This window comes from Aythya fuligula, chromosome 9, assembly GCF_009819795.1.
Source record: "Aythya fuligula isolate bAytFul2 chromosome 9, bAytFul2.pri, whole genome shotgun sequence".
Taxonomy (NCBI): domain Eukaryota; kingdom Metazoa; phylum Chordata; class Aves; order Anseriformes; family Anatidae; genus Aythya; species Aythya fuligula.
The window spans coordinates 19,013,492-19,036,430 of record NC_045567.1 but is presented as its reverse complement, the minus strand read 5'-3'; the positions used below and the strand labels follow the sequence as shown (position 1 = coordinate 19,036,430).

Here is a 22,939-nt window from a genome sequence, read left to right as displayed (position 1 = left end):
GTCTCAGGATAATTAAGCTCTAAGAGCAAAAGCTACAGTTTAGGGTGAGTTACCCACTGCAATGATACCATATTATCAATAATGATTTGTATTATTGTACACTGTGTTTGGAAACTATTGTCAACTGATTTATTTGCCTTCGTTTATTTTCTGCCTTCTGTTTCTCATGGGATGATGAATTTGGGCTACTGGATGTTTTCAGATATTCTTGCACTTATTCAGCACGTCTCAGTCTTTCTAGGATAAGCCCTACTTTTCTTTTACCATCCTAATTTGCTTTCCCATTTGTAAGTATCTACTCATTTTCTAGCCTGTGCCATATTTTTTCCATCCTGGTCTGAGGCCTGACTTTTCAACAGTGAATCAATGTGCTGTTAATTATTCTTCCTCTTTGTTCTGTATTCAAAAGTAGAAGATGAAGAGACAACTGAAATTCACCTCTCCAAAGCTTCCAGCAATAGACATGGCACTAAAAGGGGCAAACGGCTCAATAGCACCTATACTGTATGGTGGGTAAATCCAGTATCCCAAGCTGTAGTGTCTGGCTCTATTCAGCCTGTCATCCCCAGCTTTCACAACCACAAATCCTGCACCCCAGTTTTATCAGCATGCTCCAGGAATGAGGTTTCTTCCCAGCCTGCCTCCTGGAGCTCTCTACTAATTGTTTAGCTTACTGTGCTTCCAGTTCAAGCACAAGTAAAACCACCTAGTTCCACCTGCCCTTGTGGCTTTCCTTCATTACTCCCAGCATTTTTGCCACAGGTTTTCTCAGACTTGTTGCTGCAGAATTTCCTGTCTTCTGCATCACTCAACTCCTCAGAGCCACAAATATCTTGCCTCAGTTGTTGAAAGACATGATAATGCGAATAACTCACGTCACAGACTATTCCCTTCTTCGCCTTTCACCTTCTATCTCTCTATCACACTGTCTGAAAGTGAATGCTGTTCTCTGCATAACACAGTCACAGAGCATTTTCAAGTTAGAGAGAGACAGAGAGAGAAGCAGATAGACATGAAAAAGGCAAAGACAAAAGCTGAGGCTTGGTACCCACCATCTTCTCCAGAAGGGTTTCTCTCTGAATCTCTCATTTGACAACCTACTTCACTAATTAACATTATCTAATTGTAATCATGTCACTTTTCTGTCATAAGATACTACCTAGAATAATAAAATATATATATTTGTGTTTCCTAGATTACTGAGAAATGGTGGAATTGTATGGAATGCTGCTAAACTAGAGATATGGACTTACTGATTTTTTTTTTCTTTCAGTGTAACCATTTAAATATTATGCATTTTAAACTGTTTAAAAGTGATATCCAGAAAAAAACAGTAACAATTTTAGAAAGAAGAAACGGGTCTCCTTTCTGAATTAAAGTATTTCCTTTACAGCCTGATGAAAAGATCATTTTCATCTCAGACTAAGATTGTTACTCAATTTTCTTCTCTCTGATATACAAACATACAGACTCACTGCTATGCTCCAGTTATTTTGGTAATACAAAGCTACCATAAGCACATCTGAATCCTTCGTAACATCTAAAATTTACCAACTGGAACGTATCATGCTAAATGAAATGTCCTGAATGTATATTTCCACTGGGGGACCACATGAGTCAAGCTCACACTCTGTATGTATCTGTAATAAGCACAAAACAGAGCGAAATGAATATCCACGCTTTCTTCTGTTTACTACATATGTCGTGCCCATCATGACATGTAATAATGTCAGGATGTAAAAGCATATGGCAGCTATGTATGGGTATGAATACATTAAGCAGCAAATAGATATTTTGATGAGAATTATTATTTTGAGCTTCAATACCTTAGTATTTCTACAGAAAAACACTACAAGCTCTCCAAGTGCCCCTTTCTCCCAGGAAGCCAGCACGCAAACAGGTATCTGCACCAACATACATGCACTTGACTCAAGATACTTTCAGTGTAGTTCGTTTAAAACCCAAACAAAAACAACCACCCCAAATCAACCACTAGAGTCATGTGTGTCATTACTCAGATTACACAAATGCTTCACAGAAGCTTCTAAGGTCACTGGGAACTTCCAAGCAGATTTTTTTTTTTTTTTCATGTGCCCTCACATGCAAAACAACAAGATTTGAACCCAGTCTGTGAAGCATTTATCACCACCTTCCACTGGTAGCATCAGAACCAGAAAAAAACCTGCAGTCTGGAGGCTCTATTTTCTTATTGCCCACAGGTGAGCAAAGAGTTAGCCTATAAATCTGCAAGTGTCTAGTAGAAAAATAAAAATAAAAACAAGAGTTGAACATCCTCAACATCTTACAGACCACGGCTCAACTCTGGATTTTCAGTTTTCCAGTTAATGTGTCCTGTTATATGTTTTATATGTGTACATAGATGTATTTAGTACAGACCATTCAGAAATTCCCACTTGCCTTAGAGGCACCCACAGTTAGTGCTGTGTAATTTGTATTACAACACATAGGATTTTTTTTATTTGTTTGTTTTTAATTAATCCTTCTGAAAATATTTTTGGGATGACTGGATGTCTTTGGTGAATGTAGAGGCAAGAAAGGCTGTGAGAGTCATAATTAAAAAGAATAAAATCAAGACCTGTTGTATACATAGCACTACTAAGATTTCATTGTTCAAATCATGCAAAACCCCTTTGCTATAACTAATACCAAAGTCAGCTATACATATAGGGAAAAAAATGTAATGATGCTCAGTGTTTTGAATGAATCCAGACAGAGATGTTAATGAAAGAGAAAAGAAGAAAAATCCTCACTTACCTCAATGGTTGTAAGCTGTTATTTCATGCTCTGTAAACTTTCACTCCCTACTAACTAAAGTTCTGCAATCTTGATGCTAGAATAGCTCTCGAACACATACTGCAGAATACCAAAAAAGAGAAAGCCTATGTTGTCCTTACTAGCAGGCATCTCTCCAGGGATGATTGGTCATTACCCTGGCAACCCTCACAAATGGCAAATGACGTAAAGAGAGTGGGAAAAAAGCCACTGAGAGCAGAAAGCACTATATGCATTATAGATAGTTCTGAGAATCCATGCTCATATATGCATTAAATGGCTTCAGAGGAGCACAAGGGACCTTCCATTTTGCAAAGATGCCTGCCGAGGTGAATAAGAAACTTTCTAATTTTTTCTTAATCAAAGCATTGGGAACATCTTCCAGTCTTTAATTGAAGCAAATTGGTTGCTGGTGACTTTAATAATTCAGACACTGTTTTTTATTCTCTTTTTCAGTTCTGTTAAAATTTCCTATTAGAATAGCTCACAGTAGAATTCAGACAAGAGTGGATGTATTTTTCACAATTCCTTTTCACTTTATTTACTGTTATGTGTAGTTACTATTGCATTTGCTCCTATTAGCTCTCATACCCTGATTTTTCCCTAATAATGCATTTGTACAAATTGTACAAGAGATCTCGTGTTTATGCCATTAGAAATAAACACATTAGCAATTACATTTAGTGTTATTCAACACATTCTGCCTAAAGATGACATGCTTCTGATTCCAGCCAAGCATCACAAAATAAATGAAGAGGCATTTTGTTATTTTTGCACAGAATGATCACAGTGAATTTGTGATCACTGCGATGTGTACATCACAGAGCTAGAGAAATTTGGGTGTGGCTAATCCTTCCACAGCTAGATGGAAAAAAAATCTTGAGGTAAGAAAGTAATCTGCTTGGAGATTCTTTAACATCTGCACCGCTCTTCTTTACAATGTTAAATAAAACTGAAGGAATTTTGGATAGAAGATTGAAGGAAAGCATCTTCCACCCCTGTATGAATATCTTACCAACTACAATGCATGATCAGGCACCCTTACACTCGCTCTTCTTTAGACTTGACAATTTCTGGATTCCTAAATGCACACAAACCAATTTTCAAAGAGCATACTGGAAAGCGTTAGCACTCAGATCATTTTATAACCTCAAGGAAAGGGCACACTTCTCTGAGATGAAATAAGAGCTGAAGCAGTAAGTGAACTGAGGTAGCTGCTCTAACCACTTAGCTATTACGTAGAAGTTGGATGGGAACGGCTCTACCATGACAACTGAATTTTGTGATGAACTGATGAAAACATGTTAGATATATTTGAACTCTGCCCTACTCCAAACCTGAAACAAGACAAATCGAAGTAGCTAGCAGCTGCAACTAGGATATGTCTATACCTAGCTGCCTAAATTCAATTAGTTTATACTTTCTGGAGTAAAAATTAGCACTCATTGAAATTTAGATGGATTCAAGTCTAGGTGTCTTTGAAGAAGAGGACAGGCTTTAGAATTCCAGCTTGTTCATACAAGAATGGAGGCAAGAAATTTTACCAACACTTCTGTTAAAAACAAAACAAAACAAAACAAAAAAACCATCCAGGTCCTTCCACAAGCAACCAAACTATAAAGGCAGGAAAAATCAGCATGTTAAGCATGCATACACATTTCTAAAATAGAAAATCACATTTTTAACAGGATTTCTAAGTGCAAAAGATTGAAAATGAATTGATACTTGTACTGAGAAGCATATGCTCTACTTCGCTAAATACTGAAGTTGATGTAAAAGAAAAATCTTTACCAGAACTGCTCTGGACATAACAGACACAGCCCTCAGTTCTAAGATGTGACAAAGGCAGGACATTGCTGCACCTCTGCTCTGCACCTGGGAAGACTGCTGACATGAATCAGTCTGATCCTCTCTGCTGGTTAGACTGGAGATCTGACTGAAACTTGTCCAGCTCCAGAATGTAAAAGCAGAATAACAAGAGGGAAGGCGACTAACTTCACTCATTCTTTTTCCACTTGTTCCTAATCAGTGTTAGCCTGATACACAATCACTATCTATTACAGAGAAAATGTGACCAGATATGCGGCAGGGCCCGTGGTTGTCCTCGTGAGCAGGACAGTGAGCTAAGATTTAGGGAGACTCAAGTTAAATTCTTAGCTGTACTACTGGCTTGATGGATGATCTGATACCTTGCACAAATTGGCAAACAGTTTGTGAGTAAAGACCCTAAATCCTTTAAAAAGTGATTTCAGTGCTTTCACTGAAAAGTTTTATAGAAGAATGGGCCTCATTTTCATTATTTTCAGCTCCCCCCCTGCAATCAGGGAGATGACAGTACACTTGTACCATGATAATTTTCCAAAAAGGCTGAATGAGCCATTGCAAGTGAGTGAACTTTATGACAAAACAATAATGAAAAGAAAGGATATTCAAAAGATGATAATGGTCCATTAGATGTACTTTATTTACTTGCTGAATGCAATTCATTTTTAATTATTTAAAATGCTGACATTATACTAGCAAATGTTCTACTGGGTTAAAATTTACAGAAATATCTTGATCTGAGCAAAGTGAAGGCTCAGTACAGCACTGCCTTTGCTATTACATTTTCCTGACAAGGAGAAGAAGCATTATTTCATAGTTATAAACCACAGAAGGCAAAGTTCACCACTATGTAGATAGCCAGTGCATACCCCGTGCTTCCCATAAATCTTTTCTTTGAGGGTCCAAACCCAAGCTTATCCATACCAACTAACTTTTGACTCAACATGTGAGATTGGCTCAAGTGAATGTTCTGGGCAGCACAATGGGGACAAATCCAGTCAGTGAACGGGAAAAAGGGGAAGACACCAGCCCAGAGCTGCAGTCAGGGAACGGTTTCTAATGGGGTTTTGGAAGAAAGCACAGTCACAGACTCCTAAGCACATTTCATGACTGTGTGTCAGCCATGCTGCTAAGTCTAACATACGTAGTACCTGACAGAACACCGGTTTGCAAATCCTTGGGCAGTCCTCTCCATACACTGATAAAACTTGCCAATACATTAGAAAATTAAATTAAATTGGTCAGTACATTAAAAAAAAAAAAAAAAAAAAAGAAGACAAATAATCTGAGAAGTTATTACTGATTTTATTCCAAGTAGATTGTCCTAGGAAACAATCAGCTCACTCAAGCCTGTGGGAGTTAAAAGTCTTCATCATCTTTCTGAACCAACCATTTAAATGCTTGTAAAATGCTTCATGTTGCAGAATCCAGCCACTTCAGAACATTACAGTGAAAATCAGTGAGATAAACTGAGGAATAGAAAGTACCAACACTCAAAATGCGAACATCTGAATATGAATACACTGCTGTTAGCACCCACTAGTATTCAGTTTTAATGAAATTCACAGACACAGTCTGCCCTTTAACACAGATGAATTCAAAACTAGTAATTCATTGTTCTCCTTCCATCTTTTTTTTTCCCCAGTTCCACCATTTGTAGTCCTGCACTTTTGCCACTCAGTTTATGGGGTCACAGGAGACTGGTCTATGCACCAAACGATTCCAAGAGGTGACAACCACCTTAGCTGGGGAACCCTAGGGAAGGAAAACTGGAGAAGTTTCAAGAAGAGAGGACAGCAGCGAATCTGATCATTCCAACACAAGAGAGGGAAAGGGCATACAGGCCACCAGTGATGGTGACACCTGCAATTGCTGCCGGCTTTCTTTCAAAGCTGGTAGTTTAGACTAACCAGCAGCTACCAAGTCAGCCCAGCCACACATTCAATCCATGACACAGCCTCAGGATCCATACAGCCCTCGAACTACTAGTGATAAATACATATTTTAAGCACCTAGGACTGGCTCTCCCTGTGCTTCCACCTGTGAGCATGAAAGCAGTGGCATATGCTAGGAGAAACTGTGTTTACAACTTTTGGGTAGATGTAAACACGCCACTGAAAACAAGCAGTTTCTGAGCAATAGAGCTTAAAAGGCCTGTTTTCCTCCAGCTGGGTGCTTCATGTTTGGATCCTTCTGTGTCTCAAAAAGCAAAATCTGATCAGAGCTCTTACTAGGATAGAGATATTCATACTGTCTGCTCTAGGTGGATTATCTGTTGTCATATAATATAGCTTATGCTGCAACCTTATCAACTGTGGAAGCAGTCAAAAAGGTAGCATAAGGCCAGTTTCCTAAAGGCACTAGTTTAAAAATACATGAGATTTGCCCTACTATCAGCATTCCACAGTGCTAGACAGTTTTCTACTTCTAATTTTCTTGGTTGTTCAAAAAAAAAACCTACAACCAACCAACAAGTACTGACTGATAATAAAGCTCTCTCCCCCTCACCCCAATCCCTCTATAATGAAAAGGTGTGAAAAAAGTGAATATAGAAAATACCAAGACTGTCATGGAATGGTGATCTTATATGCTGCTTATATCCTGCCAGAAATAACATCCCTGACCACCCTTCTAGCCAGTATGCCCTAAGCCCTACCTAATTTTCATATAAAGGAGTAGATGTGAATGATACCCACATGCATAAACTGACATTCAGTGCTCACGGAAAGCTCACCATCTGCAGATCTTGTCAAGTTCTGTACTGTGCCACACCTTTTCCTGACAACATTTGGAAACAGATTCCTCTCAATTTCACTTGCAATAAAGATGTCTTGGGCTTGATGCACCCCTTGGCTACAATTCTGCCGTACTTTCTGCTGTGTACAATGTGCCAGTGTAAAAGTGCTGAGAGGAGAATCAGGCTCCATGATAACCACATAAACAGAAGAAAAAAGAACTAAGAATTTGCATACGATATAAAAATCAGAGTTCTCATTATAGTTATTAAAAATGCCATGAACATATCTGTTACAGCAATTTCAATAAACATCATCAAATAATGCACAGATTTTATCTAACACCCCAAAGTCTTTTAAAAATTGAACATGTTAATACAGGGGTCTGCTGATCTGTAATTTAGCAGCTGATACTTTAGAACTGTAGGAGCATGACTGCCCTCGAATACAGATTTTCTGTAATAAATGGACAAAGCACTGCAATCCTCAGCTTCCCTGTATAAATCAGTGTATGAAAAAAAAAAAAAAGCACACACTATTCTGCATCAGACTATGCAGTCGCGTAGTTCTGTATAGTCAGTTTGGACGATTGGTACAATAAATAACATACCTGTCATAGAAATTACCTGAATGAATTTAGGGGGGAAAAAAAAAGTGATAAACTCTTGAAAACATGCCCATTCAGCAAGTAAACTATTAGTTTTTCCTCTCTGAACTACTGTTCAATAATTAAGTTTGTAATAATCTCTTCTCTGTGATGAAATACGTAGATCTAGAAAATGAAGCTAATACTTTGTTTTATGAAACCCATTATAAATAATGCAATCCTGGTTTGTATTCCAAAACCTGCCACACTGATGTTGATTGCTGGAGTCTCTGCCCCCTGCTTTGACTATGCCCTCTTCTGGTGACAGAACCTACGTAGCACAGAGCAGACATGGTTACACCAGAAGATCCCCCTCACGAGAACTGTTTTCAGATGTCAGGTGAAAATCAAGCTTTCTATAAAACAGGCCAAAAATCCAAGCCTAACTGTTTCCAAAAAGGTAACATGGAAAGTGCTCTAACTCCTATGAGATCTTTGACTGGTACATCCACACAGCCTTACTCCCAGGACTGCCTTATTTCACCCAATCAAGAATGTATACGCAGAAATAGGGCCCTTCCCTCGAAAAGGAGGAGATTGATTACCAGTCTCTCCTTTTTGATTCCTTACCTCCAGCTGCACAAAGCCATGATTCTTAGCTGCACAACGTCACAGTTCAAAACTACTTGTGAGGCAACCCAGCACCCTCCTGGGACACTGGGAATAGGAATTTGAACCTTGTGAGGCAGAAGACAGAACACCTGCCCAAGAAACAGGAGACCTGCACTCCATGCTACCTGTTTGGTTATATCCAAACCTCCACTCTGCCCAGGGGATCAAAATGCCCCATATAACGGTAAGGCTCAGCTGACACAAAGATCTGCTGTTTACCAGCCTGAGCTGGCTACTCAATTTTAAGTAGCTTTGTTTGTGCAGATGAGATGTACTAAGCCAGCTCAGGTTTGGCCCAGCTGCCAAGCTAATAAGCCCTGCAAGAATCCAAAGTGAATATAGACCAAGTGCTAAGCCTGAAACAGAGAGTGCTGCCAGATCTGAGCCAAATGAGACATCCATACACAAGGGACTCATTTGAGAAAGGCAATACAGGTACAATTAAGTTGGTTCTGGCTGGAACTGGCTTAGCACAGCAGACCTTTTATCTCAGGACCAGTTCCAGGCGAGTGTTGCTTCACATTTAAGCTGTCTCTGTGAATTTGTACCATGCTGAGAACAAGGAAAGAGTCTTCCAGTTTGGTGAAGAATAAAGCAGCACTAATATTATTTTTTCCTCTATTCTCCAGTGCATCTTAGCTCCTATTATTCCAGCCAAAATCAGGTGACATCTTAGCATGCCTTCTCTCTTTTTTTTTTTTTCTTCCTACCCTTTCCCCTCAAAAAAAAAAAATTGTCAGGCCATCTATCAGTGATGGAAAGTTTAGTACACTAAAAGCAAGCACCACCAACCTTTCCTTCAATCACGTTCTACAGTGAGAGTGAGTCAGAAGTCTTTTTTTGCAAACGAACAAGTTGGACACAACAGCTCCAAAAGAGCTAGGACATACATGTATATTCCTGTGACTCCCTTGCTGGAGTTAACAGACTTCAGACATAGCTCCTCTCCTCAGTATTTTCAACTGTTAAGCCCAAAGATCCGGTACAGCGGCTACACTCTCACAGTTTTTAAGTGTCTGTCTGTATTACATTTTATATGAAACATAACTCAGTGCTTGGATTCCAGTCTCAGGTAAGAACCTAAAGGTGAAGTGTGGCAAAGTTGAGGCCAGTTAGTTAGACATAGCATTTAGTTTGTGTCCTAGCTCTTTCTCTGCAGGAGGATGATAGCATGTTTATTCTCATACTTCCCTTCCTTACAGGGATGTTGATAAAACTAACAAAGTACCCAAATACTTCAGCAACAAAAGCGGAAAGTTAAGAGGTCACACAAAGTTCTTGAGTGAATGAGTATTAACGACTGTTTTGCTTTTTCATATACAGATACTTTTTTAGCTCACATAAACATTTAAGACCTCTTCAGAAAACAAGAAAAATAAAACCTTTAACATGCATTTTGCAATCAACAAAGAAAGACAGACATTATGAATAAACCATGGTCACAGCCAGTTTGCTGCCACAATCTGAAAGTTGGCACTGCAGTCTGGGAGATTCACCATCAGTTGTATGGCACTGCTCAAAACCAGGCCATCAGCAACCCACTGGGGAAATACAGCTTGTTGAGAAACAAAATATCATTCTGTTCAGTTTTGGCTTCTTGTATACATCACTATCTACATTGCTTTATACATGGTGAGTATGTGGTGAATGCACTTGCTTGAAACAATTACATCTAAATGAAGTTTTAAAGCACTCAGGGCATTAACCAGGAAGTTCCATGTTCTCCTGACTACCACTGATAAAATTAACTCTTGCTTCATAGTAAGTATCAACATTTGGTACCTTAATTCATGCCTGACTTTTAAAACGATTCTTCCATTTATTCCCGATGACAATTTATGTTAACGTCCAACTCTAGAGTTATTAAACTGGTCACATACAGTAAATCAGTAAATTTTGTGAGGCTATCCACACTGCTGTAAAGTAGATGCAAAGTCACATCGAATGTTATCAAAACAGAGTGATGATGGTCTGCACACTTTTCACTGATGTAAATTCCTATAAAAATGCAAGACAGCAAAAAGAAAGACCGAGGCAGTTAGCAGCCTAAATTTCCATCCCCAGATTCTCTGGGCTTCTTGTAAACAGACTTGGCTTTTCTTTTGGCTCTGTACACAGATTTATGCTTATCAAAACCTGAGGCTTTTAGATACCAATGTGATGTCCAGTGTGTATTACATTGCAATTCCTACCATTGGTCCTGAGCAGCCACTGGAGCAGGAAGGATTAGTCAAGCACAGGAATGTCCTCTTTCCATGCCTTATGCAGCCATGCACCTCTTTACTCCATCACACACGTTGTGCTGGCATCACTGGGAATTCTTCTGTTTTGAATACTATAGAAAAATAAAGCAGCACAAGATTGTCTTTGTTTCTGGCATGCTGATGAATCATAAGCAGCTGTTGTGGAGAAAGCAAGATCTGGTCAAAAGTGTCAATTACTGTATGAATATGATGAACCATTGCTACAACAAAACCTAAGTACAAGCACAAGATAAATCAAGGTCCTCTGGAATTCTAATTCCAAATTTTCTGAACTGCTTTTCCCAACTGCAACTAACTCCTTCTCAGACAACTCTGCCTTGAGTATTAGTGCCACATACTGGAAATCATGATAACACATTAACATTAAAAGTTTTCATAACACAAAATCAACGTGCACTGACTTCATGTGGTAGTGAAAAAGCAAGATTTGTATTTATTCTCTTAATACTAGCATCTGTACTTTGTAGTTTTACTGTATTATAACTTATGTAAAAACTACACATTTCTTAATTGCAAGATAGAATTATGAAGTTTTCTTTCAAGAAAGAGAATCACACTGTGTCAAATTAAACTCCTTACCCTTGAGAGCTAATATGTCCAACCACATCCTGACAGTCCCATAACCACGCTTAAAATAAAACCACCCAACTGGTTGTCCATTCTTCTTCCATTTCTCTATTCTTCTGTGCTTTGGTCCAGGCCAAAACTCAAGGGAAGACTGCTGGTGATCAGTTTAACTTTAATTACAGTATCTTCGGAGCTGGAGTCCAAACGCACACATCTAGCCTGCTTCTCTCCTTCACTGGTACAACATTTGATGAAACTTCTTATACTTGTTGTAGTCCTTGTTCTTCTCGCAACAGTTTTACAGAACCTGCTGAATAAAACTACTGGGTACACCAAACATTAATTCTCTCTCTCTTCTTACTTCACTGATTAAACTCAGTGTAAATAAAGATATAATTGAAACTAGGTCGCAACTTAGAAACAAAGCTTTGTAGGAAGCACCGAAATACCTACAGACATGAGATGAGGTGAGACTGCTAGCACTAATTTTTGTCCTGAGGTCACTGACATGCAAAGGAGTGTCCCAAGAGGGAAGGGAACAATGTAAGGCTGGGCTATGAAGAGACACTTGATGTAAGAAACAAACGCACATTTATTTTATTCTCGGTGGGGGCACCCAATGGAGAGGCACAGGAACAATTTGATGAAGGGACTTGATGGAGTGTCCTCAAGTTGCGCCAGGGGAGGCTCAGGTTGGAAATGAGGAGATATTTCTTCTCAGAAGGAGCAGCCAGGCATTGGGACGGGTTGTCCATGGAAGTGGTGGCATCACCATCCCTGGGGGTGTTCAAGGTTGGACGTGGTGCTTAGTGATACGGTACAGTGGGAGACTTTGGTTGGACCAGATGATCTTGGAGATCTTTTCCCGACTTAATGATTCTGTGTTTAATGATTTAATGATTCTACGACAGCGTGAAGGGCCAGCGGCAGCAGCCATCGCGCCTCTCCACAGCCAGCCCCTCGCGGCCAAGCCCCCCACCCTCCATCCGCCCCTCACACAGCAACGCCCCCTCAGCACCCCCCTACCCCTCCCTCCCCTCACGCACCGCCCTCCCCTTCCCTCCCTTCCCCTCCTCATGATTGGCTACCCCTCTCCTAAACCCCTCCTTCCCCCTCCTCCGATTGGCCAGCGAGCGGGGCCGTTGGGCAGGGCGGGCGGGAGCTGCGCTGCCATTGGCGGGCGGGGCGCGGGCCCGGGGCGCTTTTGTTGCCGGGCGGCGCGGTGAGGCGAGGCGCGGCGGGGCCCAGCGGCAGCCATGAGCGGCGGCGTGTACGGGGGCGGTGAGTCCGCGGCCCCCCCCTCACCCCCCGGCCCGGCGCCCCCCTCAGGCCGCCCCCGCCGCTCCCTCAGGGGGCCGCGGCCCGGTCCGAGCCCTCCCGACCCCCCCCTCGCTGCTTCCTGAGGCAGAAGAGGCGGCCCCTGGGGGTTTGGGGTGTTTTGGGGTATTTTGGGGTGTGTGGGGCGCCCCGCTGAGGGGTCAAGGGAGCCCTGAGGGGCGCTGGGGGTGGTTGCGGGCCCTGCTCCGCGGTCCTGGCCGGCCCCCGGGGTGCGAGCTGTCTGCCTCGCCGTGACGAGAAGGCGAAGGCTGCGTGTGGTGCTGTGTTTGGGTGGCACTGCGCTCCCCTTCTCCTAAAACCACCCTCCTTTTTGTATATGGTTGAGGTGTAGCGCTGTCCCGGCTCCAGCCTGTTCTCACCCCAATTAAAGCCGCTCAGCATCCTTCAGCTGGCTGTCCGGTGTCTCCAGCACAGAACTTGTGCTGTGCCTCTGGAAAGATGCTTCAGCTCGCTTCTCTTTTCTTGCCAGCAAAACGGGGCAGGGAAAACTCAAGGCAGGACTGTGGTGGGGTGCAATAACCATTCACTGCCTCTTCATTGACGGTCTTTTCAGATGAAGTCGGCGCTCTTGTTTTTGACATCGGCTCGTACACGGTGAGAGCAGGCTATGCAGGCGAGGACTGTCCAAAGGTGAGGAGCTGTGTGGCTCAGCCGAGGCATGACACTGACTTAGAACTTCATTATTAGTTATGAGTTTTCAGAATTTATATATATATTCTTACTGTATTCAATAAGTTAAACTCTGAATTCTGTTAGTAAAAAATCCAAGCAGAACATGACACGTTTTCATACCTGGCTTACCTTTTGCGTTGCAGGTTGATTTTCCAACAGCGATTGGTGTGGTGCTGGAAAGGGACAATGGCAGCACGCTGATGGAGATAGATGGTGACAAGGGCAAACAAGGGGGCCCGACTTACTACATAGACACCAATGCCCTGAGAGTGCCAAGGGAAAATATGGAGGCCATTTCACCTTTAAAAAATGGAATGAGTATGGTGCTCTGTCCTTTTCTATCTGTTTTAGAAGTTGCATTGCTAGGCTGCGGAAAGTCATAGCTTTCACATACACAGATGCTATACAAGTTAACTCTTTTTTTTAATCTTGGGTTTAGAGAACAGGACTATAAAGAAAAGGATCTGCTTTCACTAAGGAAATTCTAATATGATACTGGGCGTTTTCCTGTCTTAAGAGAAAACTTGTAGAGTTCTTCTTAGGCTTTGATTTAGACACCTTCTTTGATAAATGGCTATTTTTGGAGATGCTTCTTAAGCTTATTACTGTAATATGTGTGAACAGAGTCTATAGGCCGTAAGAACGGATACTGGATTTACAAAATAAAGTGCAGGTGGTTTGTTGTGTTGGTGGACTTCTATCATAACTCTGAATTTCAATCATAATGCTCTGAGAGGAAGAGAATTCTTCAAAGCAGAAAGTGCTACAGGAGGTGTAGGTCTGCTGAGGACAGCTTTTGAGTGAAGAGCTCCATGCAAAAAAAAGAAAAAGGCATCAGGAAACCTCTGTGTATTTATGAAGTGGATCAGGACTTAGAAGTAACTAATCTGCTTGCTTCAATGTCATTACAGTTGAAGACTGGGATAGTTTCCAGGCAATTTTGGATCACACTTACAAGATGCATATTAAATCTGAAGCAAGTCTGCATCCTGTCCTTATGTCTGAAGCACCAGTGAGTAAAAGCAGCTTTGCATTTTGAGAAGTTTTACCTGTATCTTCTTGCTGAATCTACGAACGTTAGTCTTGGAGAAATCTGATACTAGCTGGTAGCTTTGAAGTGTTAAAATTCAATTACAGAAGCAACAAATTTAAAAATACTTTGCAGGTTCTGGGAAATAATTGCATTACTAAAAATACCTTAAGAAGACAACAATTTGAAATAGTTGGCATGAGTTAGAAAGTACTTTCAATGCACTACTATTTTTCAATAATTAAAAAATTAAAAGTCTTAGTTTACTGCCTAAAGTAAAAGCAAAAAGATGTGTGGATGTCTTATGTTGTAATTGACACTTAATAAAAACTTGTCAGGGCATTCAGTCTTCTATCTAGTATTTATTATACGACAGAGAATAAATACGTAGAGTGGAGAAGTTTTATTTTTTTGTCTTCCTTTCTGCAAATGGTTGTGTAGGGTAAGAGAGGTGGATGAATACAAATTCCAGGAATAAAATATTGACGCAATTTCTGTCAGTTAGTAACGTTCAGTATTCAAAGGGCAGATGTTGAAATCTGAAGACGTAAGATAGACTGGGCATGCAAAAGTCTTGTATACCTTCAATAAAGTCTTTATGAATAGGATTTTCTTTCATTTTTCCCTTGTGTTGAATCGTATCTGGCTGATGATTGTGAGGTGATTTCTTGCATTCTCTGTAATAGCTTTAAAAATCACTAAATTAACAGGGAAACAGAACTGCCTTCATGTTGCCTCTGAGAGGGCGATTGTACGTGGTGGAGTATGGATGAGTTTGCAGTGGCTGTTTCCTGTTTGATGGCTCAGTGATGTCTGTATAGAGGCTTCCATTGTAACTTCCCTTACAGTACTAACCTTCATTATTGACTTGGAAAAAATGCACTTTTTCAGTAATGTGTAGATTGAGATATATCCTGACTTAATCATGGGTAGAGTAGAACTGTAGGAAGATGTTTCAAGAACAGGGAAACCTAGATTTATTGTTTTTTCAGCTGGGCAAGTTATTTCATTTACTGTTTCCCCCTGTAAAATAGGCATGTCAGTTATTTTGGAAAGCTCTTTGAAGGACTGATACTGGATAAGCATTAATGTTCTGTAACTACTAATTATTTCCTCATCTTGCCAGCATTCTTTTAGTGTGCTCTAATGATCTGCACAATGAGCATACCTTCTTCTTGTTTACATGTTTGTGTTTTTTTTTTTTTTCCTTCTAGTGGAATACTAGAGCAAAGCGTGAAAAGCTGACCGAATTGATGTTCGAACACTACAACATCCCTGCATTTTTCTTGTGTAAAACCGCTGTTCTAACAGCGTATCCTTTATAAGTTTGCACTGCCTTTTTTTCCCCCCTGGAAAGTTACAGTAAAGCTATTCTAGGCAACTCCTAGTTTAACAGCATGTCTAAATTTTCTTCTTCAAATTAATTTTTCCATAAACATCTTGGGAGGAAGTAAACAACTTCCATTTCTTAACTTTAGAACTCTGGTTTGAAGTTCTCCCAATCTCTGACTGTTGTCCTTGGAGGCAATTATTTTTTTTTCTTTTTTTTTTTTTTTTTTTTTTTTTTTGGTTCTTGTATACCGTTGGTAAAAATATTACAGAACTGAAATGGTGTTGTCCAGACTACTAGGTACAGTAATATAGAGCTTCAAGTTCCCATAGCCTTAAGATGAATATTCCTAATTATTTTGAACTAATAACGGATTTTTACCTTTAGAATCTAAATGAGTTGGATATACTCTGAAGTCAATACTATGCAGTAAGCTTAGTTGTCATCTTTGTGCATCCAAAGCTCAAGTTAGTTCGCAGGTCAAAGCTAAATGTTGTCTCTATGAGGTTGTGCACTTCATAGAGAGGTGATGTGCCTGGGAAAACAGCAAGTCTAGTTGTAGAGCCAAGTGATGAAACATCGGGGTCCTTACTCCTGGTTATGCTCAAATTGTATGGCTTTTTTGTCTAAGGTGAAAATTACAGTATTTTCTTTAATCTTTGTGGCTAGTTTTGCAAATGGGAGATCCACAGGTCTCATCTTGGATAGCGGGGCAACACACACCACTGCTATTCCAGTGCATGATGGATATGTACTTCAACAAGGTAAAAACTTTCATGGATAATAGCACAGCAGTATCAAAGTTAAGTCAGCTTTTCAAGCTTCTGCTTTTACATTTTCTTTTATTATTTTTAAATGTATATTTATCCCCTTAAATATGGGGGGGGGGGGGGGGGGGGGGGGGGAACAATAAACCCCACCCAACAGTACCTTCTGACAAGTAAGAGTTTGTTGGGAGAGTTCATCCTGATTTCAGTGCATTCCGGGTTGGTGGGATGTCTTCAGGTTTTTGTTCTTTTTTCTTTTTTGTCTTTTAGGTATTGTAAAATCACCACTTGCGGGAGACTTTATTACTATGCAGTGCCGAGAACTGTTTCAGGAAATGAATATTGAGATAATTCCTCCATATATGATTGCTTCAAAGGTAGGAAGGTAACTTCTTTTAGTAAGTGTTTGTCTGAGCTCAAACGGTGAACTGATGGTCATATTCCCTACAATCTCAGGAGGCAGTTCGTGAGGGATCACCAGCAAATTGGAAGAGAAAAGAGAAGTTACCCCAGGTCACTAGATCTTGGCACAACTACATGTGTAATGTAAGTCACTTCTCCAACTCTAAAACTCCCCTGGGCAGTCTCGTGAAGAACTCCTGTTTACAGGTGCATCAGATTTTCCTCTTAAAGAAATGGAAGATGTTAAGGACAGTATTGATTCTATAAATTCTATTGAAATATAGACTGTTCTTGTAACCATGTAATTCTTATCTCCATAGTGTGTCATTCAGGACTTCCAAGCTTCTGTCCTCCAAGTATCAGATTCAACCTATGATGAACAGTACGTCGCTATTTTTTTTTTTTTTAATCCTTGTAAAATTATCAGTTGTTCAATGAACTTTGCTTGTTCATTGCTGTTAGCTTGTTTTATTACAGAAGCCAATTAGATAAATCTGTTTATTTCTGAAAGTAGAGATACGATATACATACAGGTGATTGTTGATTTAATATTCCAAGATGTATGGCATCATAATATTATCAAAAGTGTAATTCATACGAATCAGAATACTGTCATTGAAACCTTAGTTTATAATGCTACTTAGGTGACATTGTACTCTGCATTGTACTTTAATGTGTCATTTTCTGACTGCTCCAGGGTAGCAGCACAGATGCCAACGGTTCATTATGAGTTCCCTAATGGCTATAACTGTGACTTTGGTGCTGAGCGTCTAAAAATCCCTGAGGGATTATTTGACCCTTCTAATGTAAAGGTAAAACAACTGTGATTTGTAATAGTTGGAAGGCTTTAAATCACTGGTTTATCCCATGGCTTCCTTTTGTATGATGTTCCTAACTTCCTGGGGCAGTAAAATTTGCCTGTGTTGTTTTATTAGGGTCAGGATAGAGAAGGAGGAAATGTAGTTCAAAATGGGCAGTGATGAGCTAGCTGAATGGAAAAATAGAAATATTTTTTCTTTCCCTAACAATGTGGTCCCTCTTTAATAACGTAATGTATAGTAATAAAATAATCAGGCCTTTAAATAGTAATAAAATAATCAGGCCTTTTGAAGTGGTGATGTGTGAATTACTAATTTTAATTCTAGGGTCTGTCTGGTAACACGATGCTGGGTGTGAGCCATGTTGTCACAACGAGTGTTGGAATGTGTGATATAGACATCAGGCCGGTAAGTGTTAGATGTACTGGGTAAGGCATAGATGCTTCTTGTGCTGACCAGAGTTCTGGGGGGGGAGGTAGAAAGTGGTTGATAAAGAAATACAGACTTCCTAGGAAAATGATAAACACATTTGAATAATTCTCTTAAGTATTACATAATTGTATATAAGAACATATAGGATTCCCGTTTTGTTTTACAAAATGCTAAATTGGGATTCTTGACTTCTATATATAGGTAGAAACACTGAGTATGTAGCTAATGTCTGGGTTTTGTGGCTGGTAGTGCATAATGTGGGTTAGCTTCAGATGAGATGAGCATTTTGTGCTCATACCTTTGTTATCTTCAAATTTCTGGGCTGTTTGAAACTTGTACTTTTAAAACATAATCTATCGCATGGGACAGTTGGGGGCAAGTAGAAGGAAGGGAAGAGGTTTTAGAGAACACTTAAAACAGTGTTTTCCTATTTTTGGGTGTCAATTTGAAAAGATTCCAATTTGATGTGGACTGCTTGGGGGTTAGTTCAAAAATTTTTCCTCTTAAATAGAGAGTCAGGCTGGCTGTGTAGGCCAGACCATGACTTGTGTTCACCAACTGCAGCATTAATAAGATGGAAAACTGTTCCAGTGCCACAAACATTTTCTTTGTGATTGGAATATCTGGCTGAAAGGAAACCATCAGCTTGGATAGAGAAGGTATCTGTAGGTGTAGGGCTCTGTACAGAAGAAAATAGTCTGTGAAATCATTTAGAATCCTTAATTACACAGCTTCTGTCTTCCTTGTATAGTTCATCATTAAGATCTCTTGAAATATTTTTCACATGATTACAATTAATTGGATTGGGAGATGCAATATTGTTGATATCAAGTGACGGATTATTGCTGTTGATAATATGTTCTATGAAAGTTGTTTTCAGAATGATTTCAGGATTAACGCACGTTACTGTCTTTTTAGGGCCTCTATGGCAGCGTGATTGTAGCAGGAGGAAACACTCTAATACAGAGTTTCACAGATAGATTGAACAGAGAGCTGTCTCAGAAAACTCCACCGGTAAAACACCTCTTATAATCACTGCATTTATCACTTTGTTTTTCTGCTGCATAAATACACAAGTATGTATTGCACCATTTGACATTATGATTCCACGTTCTGTAACTGTCCGTAAGCAACAGTTGCTCTTTCTTTCCCTCGATGGCCTCTCTCCTGAAGTGTTGCTGGCTAGCTTGAGGCATGTTCAGTCATTCTGTCTGAAGCCTTGTCACTTTGTCACACAAATTTTTCTTCTTGGGTGTTACAGACAGCTAAACCTACTTGTAGATAAAAACTGGTGTTTAACATACTTGTATTTCTTGAGTCATATGATGTCAGAGAAAGTATTAATACTACTCTGTTTTCTTGAGAGCTTGAATATCCATATTCAAGAAAAGATGTTCAACTTGTAGCAGCTGTGAAATCACGAATGTTACGAGAAACTGGGAAAGGTAGTTAGGTACTCACTCATAATAGCCATGGAGCAAATCTGTTGACATTCAAAGCTCTTATTGCTACAAGGCATTTTGGAAGCAAAAAGAAAGAACAGGTACAAAACTGATTAATGAATTGGGGTCAATGACATCTAAGATGTTTTGGACCCAGTATACATTTTAAGTAGTCCTGTGAGTAGTATTGCTCTTTACCTGCTATGTTTTTAGCCTCGAGCATTTGCTGTTGTTCACTGTTGGGAGACATGATAAAAGCCAGATATACTCCTGTTCTCTTGCATTGTGGCTATTCTGGGATTCTAAATACAGGGCAGATAAGCTCTACTGCAAGATAAAGAAAACTGGTGTTTTCCACCTGCATATTGGTATACACACGAAGTTCTTTGTGCTGCCCTTCTCATGTGACCAAAGGGCACCAGCCTGCAATTTGGACTTGATTGTTCTTTCATTTTACCTCCTCTTCTATTCAGAGCATGCGCCTGAAATTGATAGCAAACAACACCACAGTGGAGCGGCGATTCAGCTCGTGGATTGGCGGTTCAATTTTGGCTTCTTTGGTTAGTAAACCTCTGTTACTATGTTATGCAGCACTGTTACCCGCAAACTTAATTCCACATATGTGTGCATTGAAGAGTTTGTGCTACTGGAGTAATAATTATCTGTGTGTTTCTGATAATCCAAACTTAATTTGCCTCCTATTTCTAATGGCAAGGTGCAGGCCTGAAATATGGTACATAAAAAATGACACACACAGAGTATATCATGAAAGTTGCAAACCTGTTCCTTCATCACATGCATGAACTTCATTGTCTGAGTTACTGAGTATTGGCAAGGTTTGTGGGGATTCATTTAGCAGTATCAGAAAGGGCAACTGAAATCAGCTTCTGCTACTGCGACTTCCTATCTTTAGTTCAATCACTAGTGCTATGAAAGTCAAAGGAAAAAGATTATGAAGCATGTGGAGTCACTCTTCTTACATTATTTGGCTTGCTTGTTTTTCCTTCTATGAGAATTTAATATTTCACTTAACATTAATTTCTTTTTTTGTTGCTGTTTTGTTTTTGTAGGGTACTTTTCAACAGATGTGGATTTCTAAACAAGAATATGAAGAAGGAGGGAAACAGTGCGTAGAAAGAAAATGCCCTTAAACCTCCTACTGTGAAAACTGCTGCCTCCTCAGTGCTTCTTCTGATTTATAGCTTTAGCATACTCAGGAATGGGATGGACTCTTTTGTAGAAAATTTATATTGGATTTTTTGCATAATTCAAGTTCCATTTTTAACAAACCTTTAGAAATTTTAAGAAACCTAATTGGTACTATCATAGAAAAAGGATGTTTGTCCTTTGTAAAGCAATAATTCATATAATGAGCATTTTATAATTTTGTATAAATGTCTATTTTCTCTAGTATCTTTTCCTGGGAACAGCTTTACAGGTTAGCTAATAGATAGAGCATAACCTTACAAATGCCTGCACAAATTTATTAAAAATGTCTAGCGTACTTTCATATATTAGTCTTCCTTTGCTAGTACTTTGGCCTTAAATTGCTTACTTCTCTCCTAATAAAACTTGCTCTTTTTTTATTTGAGCAACTTTGTGAGTACTTGCAGAGAAACAGTTACTCTTCTGTTTTAAAAATGGAAAGTTTGTATTTACTAATCTACTATAGGGCAGTCAGTTCAGGGTAAACTTTTACAGTCTAATGGAGTGTTACATTCCATTTAGTGAATGTTATATTATGCACTGGTTGCTAATTTTCTATTACGGAGCAATTTTGTTTCAGTAAACAATCATTTCTCTCCACTAGATTTCTAAAGAATGTATATAATATGCTGAATGCCTTTGTAGGTGAGAAACAAAACTTCTTAGAGACAGGGAAAGTGAAGCAGAGAATTGCCTTTCCCCAAGACTAGGGGAATAATAGTCAGAGAAGACCTCAGGATGTGGCTTGACATTTTTCAGTGAGCTGTAACTGAGAGGGGCAGTCGCTGTTTGTTTATTGCTGGTTTAGCTCTGGCTGACTCATAGCGAGGTCAGTAAGTGCCTGCATTTTGCATGGGGAGCGTGCACTCAGGGGCAGAGGAAGTGGGATGACTTTTTCAGCAGGAACTGGCTATCAAAATGCAGCTCTGCAATGCTGTGAAGCAACTCAAATTTACAACGGTATGATGTTCTGTGTTGTGACACGGTGAAGTTTTGCTCCTTACTCTAAAAGCTGTGGAAAACCAAATAGCATTTAACTAATTTAAAAAATATAAACAATACTGCTATGTTTTCAGTATCCTAAAAGACCTTGTGGGTAATGCTGGGGCCTCTAGTTGAAAACAGTTTCATGTTACCTCCAAGCAATAAAGTAATTTATCAAAACAACCTGTTTTTGTTGTACCATGATAATCAGGTGGCTCTTGAGACAAAGTTGTTTTCAAAGTTGCTGACAAACTATGCTTCTCTTTCAAAAGGAGGCAAATTTAAGTAAGCTACAACACGATACAATCACCTGCCGCTGTTACATTGGAAGAAAGACTTAAGTTTGCATTCAAGGATGAAGTTACTATGGCATCAGTGAAGTACTAAGTGATCGGACAGCTTGTAGCTAGAGGTGAAGAGATAAAGTAGGCTTTTAACTTGTTTCTCTTGGAGAATTGACTGTAAATTCAGAGTTTTCCTTCTACATCAGACACTTACGTTTCCTTGACTGTCAATTTTTATATTCTCTTTTGTCCTCATAAAACAAAAGAATTACAGTGCAACGGTAACAATTGTGAGTGGTTTAGTACCATACGAAGAGCAGATCAAGTTCTGGGGTTTTGTCACCATTGTTAAGAGCCTCTGTCTAGGAGGAAGGTATTTCATGTGATGCAGAGCAGGTCAAGATGATGGAGATGAATGTATCTAATGCAGTTTTGGTTCCCTTGGAGTTTCTGGTGTCTTACCAGATTATATAGCATAGCACACCTGCTTCCTGAGAGACTATTTGTGTAAATGGGGACTTCATGTAGAAATGGGGACTTTATGTAGCAATGTAGAATAATCTCCTTTGAAGGTTAAAAGCTTTGTTTACCACCAAAAGAGAGCAGTAATGATGAGTAAAAAGTTCCTTGCCTCCTTTAGTTCCACAGAAGACTACTACCAGTCTACCTACGAACATTCTGTGCACTGCAAAAAACAGTGCACAAGTATTTGAATTTGTCATTGGTCTCTAGAAATACAGGTATTAAGATTGCATTGTTAAAAGCTAATGTGTTAAACATTTAATGCTTTCTA

At 39.6% G+C, this 22,939-nt stretch overlaps 2 protein-coding genes across 2 annotated transcripts in view; one reads left to right on the top strand and one right to left on the bottom strand.

Annotated features, from left to right (window-relative positions):
- Window positions 1-2,930, bottom strand: part of GNB4 (G protein subunit beta 4) — a 58,248-nt gene extending 55,318 nt beyond the window's left edge. The window contains exon 1 of the mRNA XM_032192944.1: window positions 2,776-2,930. The gene's annotated coding sequence lies outside the window, so the exon portion shown is untranslated. The remainder of the gene's footprint in view (window positions 1-2,775) is intronic.
- Window positions 2,931-12,668: 9,738 nt separating this feature from the next.
- On the top strand, window positions 12,669-22,045 carry ACTL6A (actin like 6A). Its single transcript, XM_032193464.1, has 14 exons — window positions 12,669-12,722; window positions 13,333-13,409; window positions 13,595-13,769; window positions 14,363-14,463; window positions 15,696-15,793; window positions 16,481-16,575; window positions 16,849-16,955; window positions 17,035-17,124; window positions 17,301-17,362; window positions 17,678-17,792; window positions 18,126-18,206; window positions 19,149-19,244; window positions 20,146-20,232; window positions 20,743-22,045. Exons 1-14 carry the CDS (start codon window positions 12,698-12,700, stop codon window positions 20,821-20,823), a joined length of 1,290 nt encoding a protein of 429 aa, XP_032049355.1. The 5' UTR covers window positions 12,669-12,697; the 3' UTR covers window positions 20,824-22,045.
- The last annotated feature ends 894 nt before the right edge of the window (window positions 22,046-22,939 follow it).

Excerpts from the sequence above, each read along its gene's own strand:
- ACTL6A (XM_032193464.1), top strand. The coding sequence starts at position 12,698 with ATGAGCGGCGGCGTGTACGGGGGCG. Across the intron at positions 13,770-14,362 it reads ACCTTTAAAAAATGGAATGA|TTGAAGACTGGGATAGTTTC; the intron begins GTATGGTGCTCT and ends ATGTCATTACAG. Across the intron at positions 17,125-17,300 it reads GGCACAACTACATGTGTAAT|TGTGTCATTCAGGACTTCCA; the intron begins GTAAGTCACTTC and ends TTATCTCCATAG.